The sequence below is a fragment of the Trachurus trachurus genome (assembly GCF_905171665.1).
Source record: "Trachurus trachurus genome assembly, chromosome: 8".
Taxonomy (NCBI): domain Eukaryota; kingdom Metazoa; phylum Chordata; class Actinopteri; order Carangiformes; family Carangidae; genus Trachurus; species Trachurus trachurus.
Genome location: NC_139905.1, coordinates 19,117,458 through 19,141,005, shown reverse-complemented (window position 1 = coordinate 19,141,005; position 23,548 = coordinate 19,117,458). Strand labels below are relative to the sequence as shown.

General features: G+C 40.8%; 1 protein-coding gene across 1 annotated transcript in view; it reads right to left on the bottom strand.

Annotated features, from left to right (window-relative positions):
* The window catches only part of cacna1aa (calcium channel, voltage-dependent, P/Q type, alpha 1A subunit, a), a gene marked incomplete at both ends in the record, with an annotated part of 75,389 nt that overhangs the window by 43,089 nt on the left and 8,752 nt on the right, over positions 1-23,548 (bottom strand). Inside the window, 10 exons of the mRNA XM_083976632.1 lie at positions 1,549-1,755; positions 2,630-2,713; positions 2,835-2,879; positions 3,826-3,941; positions 4,144-4,247; positions 6,124-6,311; positions 6,685-6,837; positions 8,077-8,168; positions 14,249-14,388; positions 14,825-14,920. Of these exons, the coding sequence (XP_083832758.1) occupies positions 1,549-1,755; positions 2,630-2,713; positions 2,835-2,879; positions 3,826-3,941; positions 4,144-4,247; positions 6,124-6,311; positions 6,685-6,837; positions 8,077-8,168; positions 14,249-14,388; positions 14,825-14,920 (1,225 nt within the window). The remainder of the gene's footprint in view (positions 1-1,548; positions 1,756-2,629; positions 2,714-2,834; positions 2,880-3,825; positions 3,942-4,143; positions 4,248-6,123; positions 6,312-6,684; positions 6,838-8,076; positions 8,169-14,248; positions 14,389-14,824; positions 14,921-23,548) is intronic.

The window sequence follows — 23,548 nt, the reverse complement described above, 5'->3', positions numbered from 1 at the left end:
AGGGAAGAAGATGAGAAGTAAGGAAAAGGAGGAGCTCAAACATGAGGGGTGTCCACCCATCCATCCGTCAATGGAAGGGCAGTATTTTACTGTACATGTATTTATGTCTTTGAAATGCAAAATATATATTTTTTATAATTTTTTTTGTAAATTTCAAAAATACATCAAAGTTAGTTTTTTTTGTATTGTAAATTTAAAAACTCTTTCACGCTTCCTCTGAACTCAGACTCACACTATAATGTTTATGCAGCCTGGGTTACACCATTTGGGTGACATATTGAAATCAGAACAAGTTATCTCAAGGTACAGAGCAGCTTCTTTTTCACATTATAATAATATAAATCAGTGGATCAAACTGTATTTTACTTATGTAACAATTAAAATGAGTGTGAATCACAAAGTGGAGATGGATAAAGGCTAATGTATATACACTGCCCATTAAATCCACCACTTGGATTTAACTAAGCTAATAGGTAAGAGCCTCCCATTGGATAATTACTGCATGGATGATTATGTTTCAGCTGGCAACAACTTATTTAACCTTAACTGAGGCAGTCTCATTTCTTAAACAACCATGTCGGAAGACACATCCTATGGTCGTGGAAAATATGTTAATCTGTTTCAGAAGGGTTAAATTATTGGCATCAAGCAAATAAAACATCTAAGTTGATTTCTGAGACTGCTAAAATTGGGTTAATAATAATAATAATAATAAACTTTATTTATATAGCACTTTTCAAAACAAATGTTACAAAGTGCTTTCCAGTAAAAACAATTAAAATGACAACAAAGACAAATTAAGTGACATCAAATAAAATCAGGGAAGGCTTTTCGATAGAAATGGGTTTTGAGTAAGGATTTAAAACAAGCTACTGATGAAGCTGACCTGATGTCCTCTGGCAGTTAAGAACTGTCCAACGCATTATTAAAAACTGGAAGGAGAGTGGGGAACCATCATCTTCAAGGAAGAAATGTGGTCCAATGTGACCACAGAGTCCAGACCTGAACCCCATTAAGACTCTTTGAAAAATGTATGCAACTCTGGACGTAAATAAATGTATGACACTGCAGAGGCTTATCGAAACGATGCCACAGCAAATGTGTTCAGCAAATGTAATCAAGGCTAAAGGCGGTTCAAAAAAATATTGTGTGTGTGACTTTTTTTTGGGAAGGACAGTGTATTATACTAAATCTTATTTGACTGTATGTTTCATATTTTTGTCATAAATGTGTAATTGTTTCATTGTTTCATTTCTATTTTGTCCATCATTTCAAAAACATTCAGATCTGTGAGTATGTGTTTGTATATGTGCTGGATACTTTACAAAAAAAGTGCAAACAAAACAGTCTGCAAGAGGAGCACATTGTGCGTTTAGATGTGCTTGTGTAGAGCTGTTGGGTCAGCTCTTTCATGGATGTAGTAACATTTACTTGAGAATTTGCTCACCCACTCCCTTCCAGTAATCTGTGATGAGAGAATTTGTTGACATAATCTGTGCATGCTCACACTTAACTCTGCAGCCATCTATCCCCCACCCTCCTACTCACATAGAAAATCCGAAAGGGGTTCTGGTTGGTCGTAGTGCACCACAGCCACACACATTGTGTTGAGGCCCACCAAGCACAGTACGGTCCAGTAGAAGGCCTGCGACTTCACCACGTGTCGGATAAGGAAGCGAAGTCGTCGCTCCCGCCGCTTGAAATCTGATCCTTCGAGCTTGGAGCTCTTCAAGCTGGCACGGGCAAAGGGTGAACCTGGAAGTATATGCAAGGTACATTGGTATATCATGATCTGTGCCTTGAAGTAAGCAGTAGTTAAGTGGCATGTTTGTGTGCATTTAACATCTGGAAAAAGCTGAGGTGTTTTCTTTGTTTTGGTTTTTTTCATTATTATTTACCCAGAATTGAGATTAAAAATCAATTAAAAAAAGAGTGTCTGGGCCACGACAGAAGCAGCAACCACACTAAAAACATAAAATGAAAACAAATACACATATAAAACACAAAACACCATTAGTGACTAAAAGTACCAAAATGCAGAGTCAACAGAGACTCCCAGTGTGATTAGTTAAAACATCTACATACTGAGTTACATGAGTGTTTACATGATACAATGTCATTAGCTTCCCTGATTTGTTTCAAACAGCCGGAGATGCAGTAAAATATACATACACAAAATGTTCCAGTTGACCTCAAATAGTAATGTTGTGTTGTCTAGTGATTTATGCAATTATAATTAAGAAAAATAAATAAATAAAATTATTTTTCTTTGTGAAAACAGGAGCAGGAGGAGAACTGCTTTGGATTGAGAAGAGGTGTTGGAGGAGAAAGTAGGAAGAAAGCAGCAAGGGCAGGTTAGACAAAAGAAAGGTGGAAAGATGAGGGGGGTTGAGTACAGGAGAAAAAATGTAACATGAGGAGAGGAGAGCAGAGCAGCAGAGGAGAGGAGAGGGACGGAGGGGGAAGGTGAGCAGGGTCAAGTGATGCTGATATGCAAGATAAGATCTGCGTCTGCATGTACCTGTGGTTTGAGTGAGTGAGTGAGTGAGTGAGTGAGTGAGTGAGTGAGTGAGTGAGTGAGTGAGTGAGTGAGTGAGTGAGTGAGTGAGTGAGTGAGTGAGTATCTTACCCACTGCCAGATCTCCCTCTCCTTCCTCTGGGTTTAGAAGCTCAGCTTTGCTCTTGTGGTTCTTTGTGGCTCTCCTACGGGATCCTGTGTGGGACAAAAGGCATTGGCTCCATGACACAACATAACTGATGTTGCTCTCATGTGCTAAATGTTTGTAGCATTACACAATACAATCTGTAATGTAACAGGAACAGCAGATTCATACCATCGTAATTGTTTTCATTGTCATCATCCGCCAAGATGACCTCTTCTACAAAAGCACACACAAACAAAAGAAAAGTGTTAATACAGCGTAATACAATGAATTCATGTTTGATGAATATCATATCAATATTTCTCATTTTTAATTCAGACTAGAAAACAAAGTCTTTGGGCTGCACCTGCGCTTGCTACTCATCCCTCCCTCCTTTGTTTCTCAGCTTCCTTCTTTTTATGTAGATTTTATTTTCAAGAAGATCAAAGGTCTGCCCTTTCTATCCACCCCCTTTATCCACTCCTTCCAGCATCCAACATCTAACCCTCCATCCCTATTATCCTCCCTACATCTTTCCTGCCCTCTGTAGATGGGTCTTGGTGAAAAGACAAGAGAAGCACAACTACGGGCAAAGGTTGGGTCTTGTCGATCCAGGCATCAAACACGTGTTTTTAATCCTTGCCAGAGCGATGTTAATCGAGTCTGTTCACAGAAGATACCTCTGTACACAGCAGATAGAATATGAAGCTTGTCTGGTAATTTAATCTCACTTTCAGTCTTTTAGTGAATCATTATTGTAAAGGAGTCAGCAAATGTAGATCACTTATATTACCTGACTACAAAATAAATGTCCCATGTTGTTTTAAACCATCTTCTTCTTTCAATTAATATTGAGCTGATATTACCCTGATGACTACAGCTCATTTCCTGTTGCAGCTTCACAGTAAAACCCAAAAATAAAACATAATTAAATTCTCTTTGTAAACAGACTCCTCCCAGTACCAGCAGGACATGTAGCTTTGATAAAATACATAGTTACATACACATTTTCATAATTACTTTGATAATAAATATATATAAAAAATCTACATCTGCAAAATGCCTGATGGATTTATAACTGAAATGCTGTATTTTTTCCATGTTGCAGTGTTTTTTTTTTTTTTTTTTTTTTTTTTTTTTACAGTTGATTGTGTGTGAAAAATGAAACAGAAATAACACATACCAGCTTTGCAGATCCACTCCAGGTAACCATTAAGCTCCCTTTCGATCTGCTGCTGTCTTCTGAGCTTCAGGAACTCGCTCCTGTTCTCCACACGCTCTCTCTCTTTGGCAAACTCCCTGCATGGACACACACACACACACACACAAACTCAGTGGATACTTTTAATGTGGCCATTTCAGATTTTCACTGTGGCTTACACACAACGATTTCAAAATTCATCTCAGAAGCCATTAAATCATTAATGTACAGCGGATGAAAAATGACATATAAACAACCTTTACGCTTGGTCAAACACTCAACACGCAAAGAGACACTTACCCTGACAACACACCCAGCACCAGGTTGAGCATGAAGAAGGAGCCAATGATGATGAGGGGGATGAAGTACATCCAGTTCCATGCACTCCCTGAGGCATCGTTGCTCTGGAAACACACACACACGCACACACACATTAAACAAAGTAATCAATGCTTTGCTCTGCACCCCTGAACTCGATAGAATAGCACATAAGCTAACAGAAATATCACTTAGTCAACAATATGTAATAATTATACCATTAATGTGACAGGGCCATATATATATATATATATATACACGTAATATAATTGACCCTTTAAATGTAGACTGAGCTGCTTTAGAAACCAGTGAGACAGGCACTGCTGCTGCATGAATCAGCTATAATGTCTTGTTTTGTTTTGTCTGAGATCAAACTTAAGGTTATGTCAATCAGACATGCTTGTTAAATTAAAACACATTTCCTGTATTTGCATGCTATGTGTTCATAAATGTAATGAGAAAACATGATAACGTTTTGCAAATTTGCCTTTAACTCGTCCAAAATCCAGACAGTGTGGTCATTTAAAAGATGGAGTCCACTGCTGTTGGAAATATACATAAACAAAAGCAGGGCTGACACGACTTTGCTTTAAGTCATCTCAATAAGTAAATGCATATCTGCCACTCTATTTAGCTGCTCTGTGCAGAGTAAATAATGTATTTCAAATGCTTTGCTCTCTTCCTCTCTGTCTCTACCTCCTGATTAGATTCCTTCGTTTTCTTTATTCTTTATATTCCTTACTGTTTTCTCAGTGTTTTCTGCACCTTCTTGAAAACCCCTTCCCCCTGATTTACCTGTCCTTATTTTGTTTACTTTGATCCCCACTCATTGGTTTTCTTTCTTTCCTTTATTCTATTAATCCCTTCAACCTTTCCATTCCTCCTCACTGTCACTGATCAGACTCGACATTGATTCCTCATTTTAGCCTTTCACACCTCCACACTCCCTCTCCTTTTCCCCACACTGCACTCTCCATCTTTCCTTCTTCCTGCATGTAGGCTGGCGTTACTGCTGTGTACCCGACTCACCACAGACCCTTTTTTCTACCATTAAACTTTTATCGCTTCCCTCCCCAGCAGCTGCAAGAATAACTTAGGCTGAACAGGCCCTTTTAAATATAGAGCAGCACCGGGAAGGAGGGACGCAGGGAGAGACAGCGAGTGAGAGTGACAGAGAGGAAGGATGGGAGATATGAGGGAGGAAAAAGGAGGGAGGGAGGGAAGGAGGGAGGGAAAGATAAGAAGGGAGAAAAAGACAGAAAAGGGGCAACTAGAAGGACTGAGAGGGAGGGAAAAGAGACGGCTACAGTAACACTCAAAGACCCTCATCTGCCTCTGGTCTCCATGGCAACCGTTGCCACTGACAGCAGGGAACTATTCAGTCTTGGGCATGAGTGATGACACTGTTCGAGACCTGGTGCCCATTTTATGGGCTGATGCACAGCGTGCAGAGGTGAAAATGATTGGTCGTTTTAACACTTTTCACTTCATGAGACAAAAAAAAATCTTGTGTGGTTTGGTTCTGTGGCCTGAGACTGAAGACTGGAAACACTAATGCAAAAACTGACACACGTTAGACAAATGTGAGACCTTAATTCAACTGCAAATTACTTGATATTTCTTTTTCTTTTTTAAATTTTTCCTCCAGATATGTGGTGGTTTTGTCCATACAAAATGGCGCCAGAAATGCCAAACAAAGGTCTTGTCCATACTGTGCAATTTTCACTCAGGAATGATAATAATTTAACTATTTAATTATTAATTGATTAATTTGCCAAGCTATTTGTCTCCGTGACAAAGACTGAGTTCATCTTCATGAAATGATCCTTTATTCACACCACCGACTGACTGGTAGAAGCCTCGTCCTAATATCGCACCAACAATAACTGGTTAATTTAATGACTTTCACCGCTGCTTTACTACTGAGTGTGTGTGTGTGTTTGTGTGTTTAGCTACACGTACATAGTAGAGCAGGTCAGTCCAGCCCTCCATGGTGATACACTGGAAGACGGTGAGAATAGCAAACAGGATGTTGTCAAACTGGGTAATGCCATAGTTTGGTCCCAGCCAGTATGATCTACACATGGTGCCTTCAGGACACAGCCGCGACGGAAGCTCTGTCCCACATGGAAACTCCTCTCGGATCTCACCTGAAAAATGGAGATGAGGAGGTGTTTTCAAAACACGTAGTTCATCTTGTAAGAACCTGATATCCATTGGTTCAAAACACAATTGTGGCCCTTCTTTCTGGAATTTCATATGTAAAGGAATATAGTATATAAAATAGCAATGACAGAGCAAAATGAACAGACCTGTATGAATTATTTAGACAAAAATATTCTAGGTATTCCCTATGAAAGTTATTATTACAGATATTATCCATGAGCGAGCAATCATCACAAAGAACATGGGAAGGAAGTCCGACAAACAATTGCTATTGTCTTATTCTAGCACTGTCATTGCTTAAAATTTGAGCTCAGCCAGTGAAGGCATGGTTATCATTGGTAACACAAACTCCTTTACCTGTGTGATTGTCAAAGCAGGTTTTGTGGAATTTGCCCATGTAGAACTCCAGGCCGATGATGGCGAACATGAGGATGGCAAAGAAAAGCAGCAGGCCAATTTGCAGCAGAGGAATCATGGCCTTCATGATGGATTTGAGCACCACCTGTAAGCCTGGAGGACACAGTGTGCACAGTATTTAGACTTTTAGAACAACATTTATATTGTAAATGATCATATGACCATGTGTCTCAAAATCCATAATGCTCTGATTTTTGATTATGTATATTATTATTGTGTGGTGTTTTTGGAAGATGTTTAGGTGTTTCAAGTTTCTAATGAGAAAAGGTTAAAACACTGATCACAAAATGAGGTGACGATAACTGGTCATGTGACCTATGTGCGTATTTATCACAACTGTGAACCTGGATATAACACGGGCGAAACATGTTGTTTGTTCTCAGTAAAAGTCACATTGATGTCATCTCTGGGTGCGGGGGTTAAAGGGATAGTTCAACATTTTAGCAAATTGGCCCATTGCCATAATCCCTACATTCTTAGGAGTAGGTTCATTACCTTTAATTGTTGGTGCAAGCTATTTTTAGAACGGTGGAGCAGAGCCGCGAGCTGCTCAGAGCTACGCAGAGCTACGGAGGCTCATGGTATTTCTTGGAACCTATTCCTAAAACTATAGGGATTATGGCAATGGGCTAATTTGCCAACATTTTGAACTATCCCTTTAAGTTTGATTTTGACACCAACAAGCACCTGAGCAACAATACTGGCAGTGTATGGGAAGTTTTCTTCATCAATTAAACGGTTGAACTGAAAAACCACAGACATGATAAAACCATCAGAATATCACACGTTTACAGTCTTGATCATTTACTTGCTACATATGTGATGGAAAGACTGGTTGGTTGTGGTTAAATAAGTTCTTTCCAAATAAATCATCACCAGAAAAGTATCAAAGCTGTTTTGTGGAGACTGGCCACCCGTTTTGTAATGTAGATCACATATGATAATAGAACTCTAATTTGGTTTCCAGTGACTTTTCTGATGAGTAAGCCTCGGTTTGCCTGTTCAGCCCTGTAGTGGAGACAAAGCTATTAATAACACTGCAGTGGTGCTGGAACGCTACTGCCACTATAACATTAAAAAAAAGGAGCAGAGTGCATAGAAGAACCACTTTTGTTAGAACACTTTGGGTGCATTATGCAGAAAAACACAGAAGCTGCATAAAACCTTGACACAGAATGCTTCTCCACGCTATTTCGATCCTCCAACAAAACCTGAAACTGTTCTTCACATAAAATAAATATCATTTTCTCAGCTGCTAAAGGAATAACTGTTTGGGATAAAGAGTTTTATTTTTCAGTGCTTTATACTTCATGATGGACAGGTTTGACTTACTGGGAATACCGGACACCAGTTTGAGAGGCCTCAATACTCGCACAGCCCTGAGGGTCCGCAAGTCGAAATCTGAACCCACAGTGGACAGGATCCTAAAGGGAAAGAAGGAAATGCACAGAAGTGCGCATGGGCAATTAATATTTAAGATAGTCAAGCTTGTCACTGTCAGTCTGCCTTCTGTTTCTTCCCGTCTTCCCACTTTTACAAACACACACGCACGCACATTTTAACACGCACAGTCGCACACCCATGCCAGGTCGTTACAAGCAACTGGGTGAGTACTGTATGTAAATCCTCCAAGAGCTGAGCTGATCAATAGAGCTGACAAGTGAAGTAGGCAAAGAAGTGTATCAGGATGAGAGAGGGGGTGGGCTGAAGGGGGGAGTGTTTTGTATCGGCACGACGGAGGGATTATAAAATGAAAAAAGAGAAAGATGGAGCGATGGGGAGGAGAGGGGGAGATCGGAGGACGAAGAGGAGGAGGGTGGAGGATAGAGAGAGAAAGTTAGAGGCATCGAGAGACGGACGGACAAAGAGAGAGGGAGGGAGTGGTGGCAGATGCGGGGGATCAGAGATGCTGACTTGCTTATTTCTGCTTATTTTTAATCTTGGCTCGTTTAAATTATTCCTCTTTAGGCCGTCATCTGTCTGCGGAGTAAAATGTGTTGTGGTCTGCATAACAAGCACCTGTACCGCTGCTCATCATCCAAATGGAGAGTAGTAAACAGTGCGAGTGTGTACGTGTGTACTTGAGAGGGTTAAGATGTTCCCTTGTGCCTCCAGACTTCCAGTCAGTCCCTTCCGTCTGACGCACACAGTGAATCATCCTCCTTCCCACCTCTCTCTCTCTCTCTCTCTCTCTCTCTCCTTCTTTCGCTCTCTCTCTCTCTGACACATTTCCACTTTCCTCTGTTCCACTAAGAGGCCCAGTGACACAGCAGAGCCTTAATCACAGGTTTGAAGTCAGCCTGCTTTGCTTGGAAACCCGTAAAATCGGCCAAGAAGTGAAAAGTAACACTGACCCAGGATCTATGGATGATGAAGGTATACTGAGCTGTGGTTCTGAATGCAGTATTACATTACCAACAAGCCCCCTCCCCCCACTAAACGGTAGATCCCTCATCACTAGGCCGGGACCTTGTAATGACATTGTATGATATCAGATGCCTCATCAGGGGCTGACTTGTAACTGAGAGGTTCCTCCTTTGGTCACGCAGCATAACTGTACTTCAGCTGCATGTGTAGCCAAAACAGCATGACTGATCCTGGAAAAGCTTCACGAATCCATTCTTCCGTTTTCAAAGAAACACTGAATATACTGTAAACACAAAAAAACGCCTATAGTGATTGATATAAAATAAATTTTAGATTATAATCAAAACTGTATAACAGCCATCAAAAGATATAGCAACAAATTTAATGCAATACCGAGGTATGATCGATGTTTGAACAGTTAACATGCTATCACATTATTCCAATGATCAATGGTTGGTGAAGGGAAGATGCAGAAGAACATCAATAATGCCAAATGTTAACAAGCCTTTTTTTTCCAGCCAAATTGGTCACATTGTTCTGTCTGTTTGATGGAAACCGTAAAAACCTAATAGTCTTGAAAGAAATTTGATTTAAAAAAAAACATCATATTTTTATACCTAGAGATGAAAACTGAGATTTTTATGAAAATGTATTAAGCGGATTCTAACAGAGAAATGAATGAATGTTTTTGTGTGTGTCATTTATATTTTGAAATTATCATATGTCCTGGTTATTATCCCTTTGTTCCAGTATAATGAATTGCATAACAAGACAGATAATGCTTAGACTGCAATGCTACTTACAGGTTGGAGGTAGCGCTCTGCCTATTCATGCTGGAACATGAATACTGCATTGCATGACTTTAGCAAACTCTAAATGTATGGCTGCTTCTCTTGAAAAACAATGATAATGTATAGTCAAAAACTCTCCTTCAAAGGTAGGCCAGAGTGCAGGCTCGACTACACAACATCACCCACAAAGCAGGTAAGGGTTTAGTGCTTTGCTCACAAAGCCATTAGCCTAGAAGATGCTGGGTTACATAGAAAAAACTGCACTGTTGCAATCGGGTATGGCAATAGAGGGAAGAGGGGAAGGCATGAGACAGAATGTATTACACAATGGGGAAGATGTAGCTAATACATGGTGGGAAGACGGTACTAATACTAAAGATAATGAACAAACAGTGAATCAGTTGGTTATATAGGCTCCTGATTTGCATTGAATATCTCCACTGTACAAAGGAATAATCTGCATCCACCTGGAAATACAGAATACAGTATCTGAGTGTGTGCTGATTGATACACACACACACACAGATTATGTACCATGACGACGACGCTAATGATGATGATGATGTTAATAATATTGATGATGATGATGATGGCGGCGAAGAAGAATTCAGTCTCTTAACAACATCCGCCGTCACAAACAGTGTCAGGCCGATGAGGCAGTTCCTCATTCACACCGTCTCCACGGTGACTGGGCCCTTTCTCATTCATAAGTGTTTCCATGGCAACAGAGACCTTGGCTCATTGATAGAATCTCTGCATCACCTTGGTAACAGGGCCAAGGGAGGAGCCTGATTGATTGTTTTTTATCCTCCTCTCTTTTCTCTCTTTAATGTATCGCAACTCGCACACACATGTATGCACGCACACACGTCGCACATTCAAAAGCAGTCGCGGAGAACACACACACGGACACACACACACACACATCTGCATGGCAAACAGGCACTGGTTGTAGTTCAAACATATTGGGTGTGAATAATTTTCTTCACGTATGCACTGGAAAGTAGGTCACTTGGAATAACCATCAGAGACTATTTCTTCCCTGTCAAGGACAGAGTTGCTTTCTACAGTAATCCTATATACTTTAACTAAATATACATACACATACCTTCACTTTATCCTGAGGAACACAAATGATTAAGGGGAATCACATTAAGCAATATTGCTATTACACAATCTCCCCATCGACCCCTTCTCATGGGAATCCAACACATTATACAAACACAGTCTTTTTTTTGCCGGCACTCTCCGTCTGCTCGTCTTGCTGACTTCAGCCAAATGTGGCTAATTATCTTAGTGCACTTCACTGACCAACCTGCTTCTTCCCCTCCCCAAATTCTCTGCTTTTCTCGCATCTTTGCATTTATCTGGTCCAACGATTTAACTATTTCCTAATGAATGCATTATCTGCATAATATCTAATCCTCTCTCATATCAAATCCATTTTACTGATAAAGATCAGTCATTGTTCTTATTTCTATTACATCACAGATTGCAGGTTCAGTTGATTTCAAGGTCACTGACAGGCGTTTCCACGCTTTCTTCCTTCATGTCACTGACTGTACCAGTTTTATGTAATGAAAAGCATATGTACAAGAGTAGAAGGCAGCAGCACAGGAGGGAGTAGGAAAGGCAAGAATGGCTATAAACTAAGGGTAATTGGACTAATAATCAATAGTAGGCATAAAAAACAACTAGCTTATCCCCAGTGCCAAATCACCCAGGCAATTTACAACAACAGATAGGTCAACACACACGCACACACTTGGCACAGACACATGGATGCATACTAATCAACTGACATCCAACAAGGTTGTAGAGTGAATAGCAAATCTATTCAGACATGTTAAGTGCCATTTGTGTGCTTGTCTTTGTGCACGTTTAAAGACAGTGCCTGCGAGGGCACTAGGAGTGAGTAGGAAATGGAAAGGAATGTTTGAAGTGGAAATGTGTGTGCGTGCATGCATGTGTGCCTGCAAGGACCGGTCAGTGTGTTATCAAAGGTTTCGGCCAGAGGTGGGTAGAAAAGGCCAAATAACCTTTCATCTTCAAAGGGCTGCACAGCTAGAAACACAACCGCCATTCATAGAAAGCTCAACAAAGGCTCTATGTGTGTGTATTTACGTGTGCATGTGTGTAGAAAATATATCGACCTCAGTCGGCGTAGATAGCACATCATGGGAATGTACAGTATGTGTGCTGTAAGGGCTGCAGCATCTTCTCTGTCTAGACAGCATGTTATAAATCCACCTCTGTTAAAAATGGTAACAACACAGCTGGTTATCGTAGAGAACATGCGTGCTTTATGACTGCCATTCACTACACAACATATATGTTATTTATTAACTAAAATCTTTGAGCCAGTGCTTAATTCTTGCTGCATGATAACATTAATTTCAGAAAACTTAATCCATCCTTCTCCTCCCTTCCTCTTATCTCACAATTTATTTGTCTGTAATTTTTTTTTTCTTGACCCTTTTCTTAAATTCTTCTTCTGAACCCACAAATTAGTGCTGTGTGTGAAGGAAGAGAGAGAGAATATGCTTTTTTCCCAATATGTGTCGTGTGCAAAGTGAGATTGCCTAATAACATGACGGATGACCTCCATGTTCCAGCCATGCCTCTTTGGAAATCTATGCACCTTATAGAGAGAGTAAAAAGAGTTAAATGAGAGGTGTTGGAGCTGTATCTCTACAGCAACGAGCCTACAGATGATTTAACTGCTGTGTCATGCTTGCTCAGAGGGTTTCACTTTCCGAACATAAACATAAAGATTTCCTATTAGAAAACACAACGGGGGGAGGGAGAGATTATTTGAGACAAGGCGTTTACTGGAAGTTTTAAGGACCGCCTCGCTTCCCTCCTGCTCTACCTCTACTTCCTCTCCTTCCTCCCCTCTGCATCTCCTGCTGTCTCACTGACACTCATCCTCTCACTCCCTCTTCTCTCTTACAGTCACTCTGTTGTGCCACACTGAGCTGAGCTTGGCTCCATGATTGCTCTTATTAAAGCATAAGGACATACCGCCAGACTGAGTCCTTGGTGTGTGTGTGCGTGTGTGTGTGTGTGTGTGTGTAGGTGTGTGTGTGTGCGCGTGTGGGCCAAGGGGGGCCATCACTAGTTTCACTGGTGCTTTGTCAGCAAAGACGCACACGGTTTATATAACCCTCTCTCCAAATCACCACATGGTATTGCACACACACACAAACATGCAATGACCTCATCATAACAATCTGTGCCAGTGCTCCCACACACTCATTTCAGTGGACACAGTAACCTACAGTACCACAGTTTTACTACACAACTAACTACAAGTGAGAAAATGAGAAAAACAGTATCACTAAGTTTCTCTTGTTAAAAACACAAAATAATAAAAAAATAAATAAAAAAAAACATAAATTGAGGCAGGCTTTTCAGTGACCCACCACTCACACAGACACATTAATCTCACACGAATCTGTAAACGCTGAGCAACATGTGACAGTTTTAAACATCCTGCAGCGCCTATGTACATCTTAATGTGGCTTCAACACATGGACGCATGATGGGAAATGAATGAGTCAGTGCGTCTTTTCTACATCACTGACATATGAAATGTAAACCTGCTTGTGTGTAGATGCAATATTTACCCTGACCTGCTTTATTTCTGTCACTGCGTCATATTATCTATCTACTCTGGTCTTTTTCTATGACCTATAATCTAATCAGTAACAGTAATTCTATCGCGCTAATCCCATCGTGTGTCTTAACTCACGCCTGTTGACACCCTTGTCTGTCACAGACGACATCCCATTTCTTCCCTTTGCCCTCATCTTCACCTTCTCATTGAGATTTAAAATAACACAGTGGCCTCATTTATTATTAGCATTTCATAAAATGCTGTCAAACATACACAAATCAGTTCTATGAAAAACAAGCCAATTTATCTTAGTGTTATTGTACTGCTATCCCGCATTATTTCCTTCTCTTAAATGCTTTCCTTCACTCTTGCATTGTCTCTTTGCATTTGTTGCCATTCACCTTTAGCCACCATCACATCCACTTTTCTTACCCTCTATCGAGTGTCTCTTTCCTCTGTGCCCCCCACCTCCTGTCTCTGTGTATATTGCGGTGACATTTGTTCACTACCCAGGTTGCTGGCTGCCTGCAGTTCCGCTCTGTGATCTGACTGTTGCCTTGCTCAGAATGGGGCCATTCATTAGGACAAAGAAGCGGGGGAATGCACACTCACCAAGACACAGATGCTCATTCACAACCACACATGTTACAACTACTTTTAGTTTTGACAATAAATCTGAAGGACAAACAAATGTTCCTAATTGTGTCATGCAGGCCTTGCCACTCACCCTGTGAGTACTACTACAAAGTCCATGACGTTCCATCCGTTCCTCAGGTAGGAGTTCTTGTGGAAGGCAAAACCAAGTGCCAGGATCTTTATTCCAGACTCAAAACAGAAGATCCCTATGAAGTACGGCTCTGTATCATCCTAAAGGAGGAAAGAAAGAAACAAAGGAAACGAGAGGGTAAAGAAGAGAGAGAAAGAGGAAGGAAGTTAAGACAAATGGAGAAAGACATGGAGACAAAGTGAGACAGATATCAATAGCTAGATGAGTTTGGCTTCAGAAGGACATTTTAATCAATACTCTATGTGTCAACTACTGAGGGTATTAACCCCAGTGTGGCTACACAGATGGGAGTTGTTAAACTCCTATGGTATTAAGGACTGTGTATGGTTCTCATGTGTTGTATCACAGAATATTTGGATCATTGCAGCATTTTCAGCCTCCATTAGTAGAGCAGCTTCATTTATCTCCGCTGAAGTAAAATCAATGCCCAATCAAAAGTGTCTCCTGGATTTAATCAAGTTTACATATGGCTTACACACTGTGTCATGTATTTTTTTCTTTTCTTTTTTAACTTACCAGGCGTTCAGACAATGGCGTCTTGTCCCCATCGGGCAAATGTTGTTCCAGAGCCAGGACAATGCAGTTGGCAATGATGGTGGCAAGAATCATCCACTCAAATGGAGTGAGGGAGTTCAGTTAAGGAAAAAACACTTCACATGAATGTAAACAGTTGAAAAATACATCTGGACATGATAAAATCATGGCACAATTTGCCTGGCCCATATAACAAGATGTGCTTTAATTACAATATTGTAATCTTAAGATATGCCTCATTGATTAAGATAATTACATCCCCTAATTAGAAAATATGTGTCATTGTACCTGTATGTGTTACATCATATAATAGTCTTTGTACTGTACATGCCTAGTTGCAATTAGGATATTAATTTAGCCTGCACACAGACAAACACGTTGGCTGCTTCAAATCATAGTTGTATCAGCCGCACCACCACAACAATCACAATCTAAATATTTACTCCATAGAGAGTTTCTATCATCTACTCATTGGTTACTGCATTTAAAGGAATGTGTCCATGGAAACCAAAAAGCAGATGCAAAAATGAAAACGTAAATCCAGAATACCTCAGCGCAGCAGACCATGAATAGGACCAAAGTTATTCAAAAATAGCATTCCACGCTATTATTACATAAATGCAACCTCAACACTGTGGATCAAAGGACAAATAAGCCTTTAGAAGCATTTAGAAAACACAACGCTTTTTCCTTGGTAATCCCAACCTGTGTTTCTATCTGACAGGTCAGCAGTTAAGATAATATCCCCACTCCTGTGTCAAAGGTGAAATGTAGGCTATTTGAAAACACGGAAGGGAGTCAGGCAGACAATAGGCCCATAACTCAAATGGACTACTGTGTTGGATCTTGCTGCCTTTCTGGCCTGTTTACACACACCACACATGTCACACACACACACAGAGAAACGAGTCGGTTAAATATGTTCTGTTAAGTGTATGTTCTGGTACAACAACACCCACACAAACAAGTCAAACAAACAATCACTCACACAGAAGAAACAGGCACAGGCTATATGAAAGTGTTAGTGTGTGATGATGATGGCATGCCTAGAGACTGAGTGAGATTGATTATGACATCACCGTTTGGCTCTATGAACACAACGTCTGAGGGCGAGTTCAGCTAAGGCAAGAGAGAGAGAGAGAGAGAGATAAATAAAAGAAAGAGGGAGTATCTTATTGTACATCTAATTTTGTTTGTCACATGTTCTCTCTAACACACACACACACACACACACACACAAGCACGCTGACAGTGTCTTCTTAAATCAATCCGCCTGTCTGGTTAAGGTCACAAGATAAATAGTTAGATTTAAAAGAGGAGCATGAGTAAGTGGTAGAGAGTGAGCAAGAGAGCAATGTGTGAAGGAGATGAATGAGAGAGAGGGAGTAATGGACAGAGGAAGAAATAGATGATAAAGGAAAAAAGGAGTTTGACTTCCATGATAAATATGATTATATATACAGCATGGATATCAACAGCACAAAAAGAAGGGACATTATTTTATTCTATTACATCATATACTATCCTACTCTATTCTTTTCTATATACTCTCTCCTCTTCTTCACCTTTTTCCTACTTGCTTGCCTCCTTTGGGAGAAACCATTCCCATGGCAGTGGGGGGATGGGGAAATTTGAACGATGAAGAAAGAAAGAGGAAGCTATTTATGGAAACATACATCGTGTGTGTGTGTGTGTGTGTGTGTGTGTGTGTGTGTGTGTGTGTGTGTGTGTGTGTGTGTGTGTGTGTGTGTGTGTGTGTGTGTGTGTGTGTGTGTGTGTGTGTGTCATACGAGTCTGTTACATGAACATGCCTGTGTGGTTGAATGTGTGTGTGGCGTGCATGTGCATGCTGCATGATCATGGTGGAGGGGGACTGAAAAGCTGCTCCAGCCTGACGCTATAGCTCACAATGTGTGTGTGAGTGTTTGTGATCACGCGCGTGTGTTTGACCGCTCTTAACAGGCACACATTACTAGAACACCCAGGGCACCACTCAATTAGCCTCCTTGCCCCCCTAGCTATACGTATGTGTGTGTGTGTGTGTGTGTGTGTGTGTGTGTGTGTGTGTGTGTGTGTGTGTGTGCGTGTGTATAAATGGGAGTCTGTGTACATGTATATGCGTGTGTGTATGTATGGGCTCAGGGAGAAGAGCGCAGCTAACTGAAAAAGGGAGAGAGAGGGAGAGACAGGGAAATGGGAGGGACTGATGTGTGTGTGTTGTGCATTAGAAATACTCCTTGTGAGGAACGACTGTGATGTGTGTTTCATATGACGATCACTTGGCAAATTTTGCAGTCGCAGTCTCTCTCTCTCTCTCCCTCCGTCTCCCCCATATACAAAATTTAGCATATGAATAAATGAGTCACACTTTGCCATAAACCTTTCAATAATGAATCTCTCCTCAAAGGCTATAACGTATATAGCATCATGTCAGAGCTATATAGGCAAATGAGGAACAAAGAAAGAAAGGTTTCTCTTACCTTGTTTTTTTCTCTCTAACCATGATTCTGCATATTGCTTTTTATTATCTACCTGGGTGTGTCTGAGTGTGCATGCACGTGTGTGTGTGTGTATGTGCACTATAATGGGGACGGTAGTAGGTCGTAGACGAAAACCGAGGTCTTCAAATACGCCACTGAAGCAAAATGACGTATAGGCGCACACACATACACACATACACTTCCACTGGCCTTTTTTCAACCTTGTCCATTACTGCTCCATACAGTCTTCATACGGTCTTTACTGCCTTTTCTCCTTCTCAGAAAAGCGTCTGCCTGTTTCCCACTGATATTTCCCTCTCTTTCTGCCCTGTGAGGCCTCTCTCGCTCTCTTTCTTTCGTACCTCTCTACCTCTTAATGCCCACACCCTCTTATATTCCTCTATCTGTCCATCTCCCCCTCATTCTGTTTCTCTGTCACTATGATTTTCTCGCATCTCTCCCTCCCATCTTTCCTCAGTCCACCTGTCTCTCACTAAGCACATCCATCAATCATCCCAATCTCTATCATGTCATCTCCATTCAATATCGAATGAGAGATTGAGAGAAGGAAAGCGAAATGCCGCGTCAGCAAGTGCACGAGGACAACGACAGCAAGACACACAGTACGAGAGGAGGGATGGGGAGGGAGAAAAAAAACATTGCAAATCAGAGAAATATATGAAGAACTAAATGAAAGAGAGAGGAGAGTATAGGAAAGAGAGAAATGGAGAAAGAAAGAAGGAAAGAAACTGTCCTGTGGGCACAGACATGATTGAAAAGGGTGAGTGGTGAGGAATAAAAGAGGGGGGTGGGGGGGAGGACACAGCAGAGCGAGGGAAACAGCAGAGAGGAAGAGAGAAGGGCAAAGACGAAGAGCGCAGGAGTGCTGAATGAGGGATAAACAGAGAGAACGAAAGAATGGTGTGAAAGTATTGCAGTATTTTCTTCTCCTGAGCGGTGTGTATATGCTCTGTCGAAAGTAGGTTAGTGGCAGAAGAACACACACACACACACCGTATAAAAGGGAAGGGGAATGAAAGGAAGAGAGGAGAGTGGGTGGGAGATTATACATCATGCTGTCACATACAGTATGTATGTGTGTCACTGACACATGGCAATGGAATAAAATCACTGCAGCCATCGCATTTCCATATATTGACACAATTAACACAATTCAGCGCCGCCGTGTAAGCACATATGTGTGCAGATATATTTAAATCTCACACGTCTTATAACGCTGGCAGGCGCACACGGATATGAAAACATACACATGCCAACACAAACAGGGACAGAGCCTTTCCCATCGCTGCCTCCTCCCTCTGGAACTCACACACTGCACACTGCACACACCTCCAAACCCCCAAATCCCTGCTCAAAACCCACCTTTTTAAATTCGCTTTTAATGTTTAATTATGTGTGTCTAGTAGTGTTTTAATGACAAAGTCAAATTTGATTTGGACTTTGATCTTGGACTTTGGTTTTATTTTTTATCTATCTTTGCGCATCTGTGAAAACACATACAAATAAATCTATTATAATTTCAAACATACATGGATGCATCCACACATATAACAGAAACCTATTCCAAAAATGTCAGTCCCTAAATTTGCCTCCACAGTCCTGTCCCTCTCCACCACATCCATACATTTCCCATGTTACCATTTAGATAAACCCACTAATATATGCACTGCGCACACACACACACACACACACACACACACACACACACACACTGCAACAACATTACACTTCACTACACTACAGTCGTCTGCCAATGGAGCCCAGACCAGCTGCCACCCTTTGAGAAGGTGCCAGCCTTCCTATTAATAAAACCACACGTGACGGCACAGACCTCTCTTGCTCTGACACTGACTAATTACTCAGTTTATTTCTAGTAAACCACAATTGTTTGTTTACTGTATAATACACCGAAAAGATCAATAACTATGTAAATTTGACTGTAATCATGTACATTTAATAAAGCCATCCTCAGAGTGACAGGAGCCGGCCTCAAAACTAATGGAAGCACAAGAACAAAATGGGACAAAATGGTCACTTTCTATGCAAATATATTGCGTGTGTGCGTGAGGGTTTAGTGTATAGTTATAATAATACAGTTTTTGACAGTCCATAGGTTATAGGCTACATCATCGTGACTGTAAGTTACATGTAGACAAGATTTTGTCAATGTTTTGTCCACCCATCCATTCCCTGGCTATATCACTTATCCATGTGGGGAACATACTCGTATTCAATGTGCAATTTAGAGTTGCAAATTAACCTAGAGTCCATGTCTTTGGACTATGAGGAACTGGAGAGAAACCACACAAAGAGAACATGCAAATTCCACCCAGAAAGGCCACAGTGCTGGGAATCAAACCCAAAACCTTCTTGCTGAGAGACAGGAGTGCTAACCACTGAACTACCTTGCCGCTCTACAATCTTTTTTGTCATACAAAGATGCAAGATAAAAGAAGGAGAAAATAGGAGGTAGCTGGACAAAAAACATCCAACCTTCCCTTTTCCTCTGTCACTTTCTTCATATCCTTTCCCCTCCCGTCCCCCTCTTTCCCTCTGTCCTGTTACATTATGCAGCAGAGCAGTGGCAGCACAGCTCAAATGATTACTTAATTTTCTTGTCACTTTTCCCTCAGAAGCACTGATTTGATCAAATGAATGGGATTAAGCTCCATGGTTGAAACCTATCTAATTATTTTGATAATCAGCAGCCATAAAAGATAAAAGACATGGCTGAAGCGCTTCATTTTGTTCCTAGGTTATACATGTTGAACAGAATCTTATGAATTGTAGCTGGAGTTTATCGTACATCAATTACCGTCCAGCATTTTTCACATATGACAGCATTTTCATTTGCAAAACATGAATAAAACAAAAATTCAATTTGTTTCTCTCAGAGTTAAGCCACAAATCTAAAAAAAAAAAAAAATTTGCCCAAACAATTAAAACCACAAAAGCTCTTTGTCTTATTTAAAGCTGAAAAATATCATGTCTCATTCAAAATGCTGATTGAAATAATTCACCTCACTACAGTAGAAAATGGCTTCCACTGGCACAAAAAAAACTGCATTCAAATGTGTCCAAAAGCAGAACTGCAACTCAATCAAAATCCAACCTAACATGAATGAAACCTTTAAAAGACACATTTACACTTACACGTACAATGATGTTACATTTATTCCACATTGGCACCATGTTGGACTGTGTTGCCAGCGAATGGGAGTGCCTGCAGGCCAGTTTAGCCCTGCTTGGCCTCTCTCAGTCTGATTCAGCATCAGTCAAGTGTGTATAGGCGTTACACAGTCACCCTCTCCTCCTCGCTGGTTATTCCATACGGCCTGTGTTGTGTCTCCAATCTCAGCCCTGCCACTGCCTCTCCCTCCCCACATATAGCCTAGTTGTCACTTTCTACAAGATGCTGACGGTGGTGGTATGAGGGTTTGTGTGTGTGTGTGTGTGTGTGTGTGTGTGTGTGTGTGTGTGTGTGTGTGTGTGTGTGTGTGTGTGTGTGTGTGTGTGTGCGTGCGTTCGCCATTGGCTATGTGTAATGTATGAGACCAGCATGGGACATATTTCGCTGTGTGTTCAGGAAGGAGATGCAGGTGTGTGTTTGTATAGCTGCCAATACTTCCTGATTTAACCGTGTACCTTTGCCTGTGCTTTCACCATCAAACTGTATGTGTACATGTATGTGTGCGCGCGTGTCTGCGTGTGTGTGAGTGTGTGCCAACACACTCTGCAGGTGGAGCGCAGGTTTCCAGCAGGGTTTGTCTAGTAACAGCCGCAGCACGTGACTAAAGAACACGGGCATGAAAAAAAATCAATCCATCACAGACTCTCTCCCTCACTCTGTTTTTCACTCTCTCCACGTATCCAAAATCCCAAAAATAGCTTTGCCCCACGTCACTGCACCCCCTTCACACACACATACACAAACACACACGGACAAATACTCTCTCAAAGACACACACCAAACACACACAAACACACGTGCAAACTAGCCTGCAACTGAAACTGAATTATTCAACAGAACCAGGATGCACAGCTAAGAGAAAGGGGAATGAGAAAAATGCAAAGGGAAAGGAGAGAGAGACATAGAAACAATACAAAAGAGCAAAATGATCTTCCATCCAGTGAGTGAATAGTAAATGCGGATGACTAGACACACACCAGACCTGTGGCCAAAAAGGTTAAGGTCTATCCATCAAAATTACACTGAGAATATTTGGATTTTTAAATAGATTATCCGTGTTATCTTCCCATTTAAATCTCAGGTTGACCATCACTCCTTTTTTCTGTATTATGCTATTTTAGGAATTGCAAGGTAGCCTACAAGGATAAGATAGCACTGCAGTGTGTCCTCCATACTAAACATTCATACCGATCTCTGTGGAGGAAAAGTTTCAGCTTCCTGTTTTAACTTCTGTCCACATCCAACGTGTCATGTCAGGGCAGGGATTTTAAAACGCCCTGTCCAAGTGATGTAACAATGCACTAAGACTGCACTGAATTAATTTGATGTAGTGTCAGACATCTGCATACACAAGGTTTGACTCGGGCAGTGGGCCCGGCAAATTTGGCGAGCAGCTACCAATACCAATATTTCTATCGTGATTTATGCCCTAGTTTTTATGCAGCAGCATGTTTTCAGATTGATTTTCCATTTCTCAATTGCCATATATGTTACAAGGGTAACCATCTGCAGTATATCAAAAAACAGCTAACACGGTGCATTTATCAGGTTTTATGCTCAATTTACAATCTGAGAACAGTGTGGCTTTTCATTTTCACCTGCTCTCTGTGACCCATTGCTCTGCTGCGCAATCTTGTCATTCCAGTCGTTTACATTCCTTCATTAGGCAAGATGTTAGCTATAAGAACTTGAGGCATTGGGATTTCAGAGACTTACTTTTAACCACTGGTCAAAAATCACCAAATGCATCTGTAGTTTTTAATTTGTCTTCTTCAATTTCTATTACGAGATATTATTGCCTCCGTGATTTAGTTCTAAATAATAAATCCATTAAGTGTTGTATTAAACACATTGTGAGGCATTTTGAATAAAATGTTGGTTCAACTGGTTGAAGAAAGGAAGGAAGAGACAAACGGAAAGAGACAAAAGGAAATGTGGATTCCTCACTACCTCGAATCACCTCAGTGTTCCTCCACCTCTGTGTAAAGAACACTGTGGGAGGACAGACAGATACATTTCAGAATATCACAAACGCATGCACAAGCACACACACACACACACACACACACACACACACACACACACACACACACACACACACACACACACTCCCAGACAAAGCAGAAGAAAAACAACGCTCTGCTGATGATCAATATCGGAAAGTGAAGTTATGGAGTAAAGAGGTTGTTGTTTAAATAGAGAGTGGGTATATCAACTTCTTAGTTAAATCCAAACAAAAAACTATGTTCAGATTAACATTTAGATGTGTTACTGATCTAAGCTCAGGTGGCTGGTAGCCATGTATGCAGCACAGGGGAAGTGGTGCACACGTCATGTCACATATTCAAAATTAACCTCAAAAAACCCTCCAGCAGAGTATTGAACGTCTAAGCGAAATGGTAAAATATATCCAATTCTCACTTTAGTCATCTAGACAAAACTTAACCAAAAATATTTCAAGACGTGCATACATTTTAAAATTATAAATTTTTTCAATGTTTGTTTTTAACGTAGAAATAAGTTTACATAAACGATCAGATATTATTTTTGCCTCTAGGGGGCAGTGCAAAAGGTTATACCCCACAAACGTATGTGTGGATTCATTCAATATTTGTTCTGCACGATCTAGAGTCACGGCTCATTCAATGCCAAACATTTTGTGTGACTGTTTAAAATGGGTGTTGCTTTATATCAAAAAAAAAAAATCTTTATACATCAAAAATAATAACTGAAAAGGACTTCAAGATACTTTTCTCACTGGCAGCACTAAAGATGTGGTAAAATGCTTTCTGTGTGTTATTCTCATTATATTTTTCCAAGTGTGAAACAGATAAAGTTAAACTATCTAAATAGATTGGGCTGTCTTATAACTTCATCACTTTTGATTCTTCTGAGTGTGTAGCCTTCTTGTGAATGTGTGTGTGTGTGTGTGTGTGTGTGTGTGTGTGTGTGTGTGTGTGTGTGTGTGTGTGTGTGTGTGTGTGTGTGTGTGTGTGTGTGTGTGTGCGCGCATGC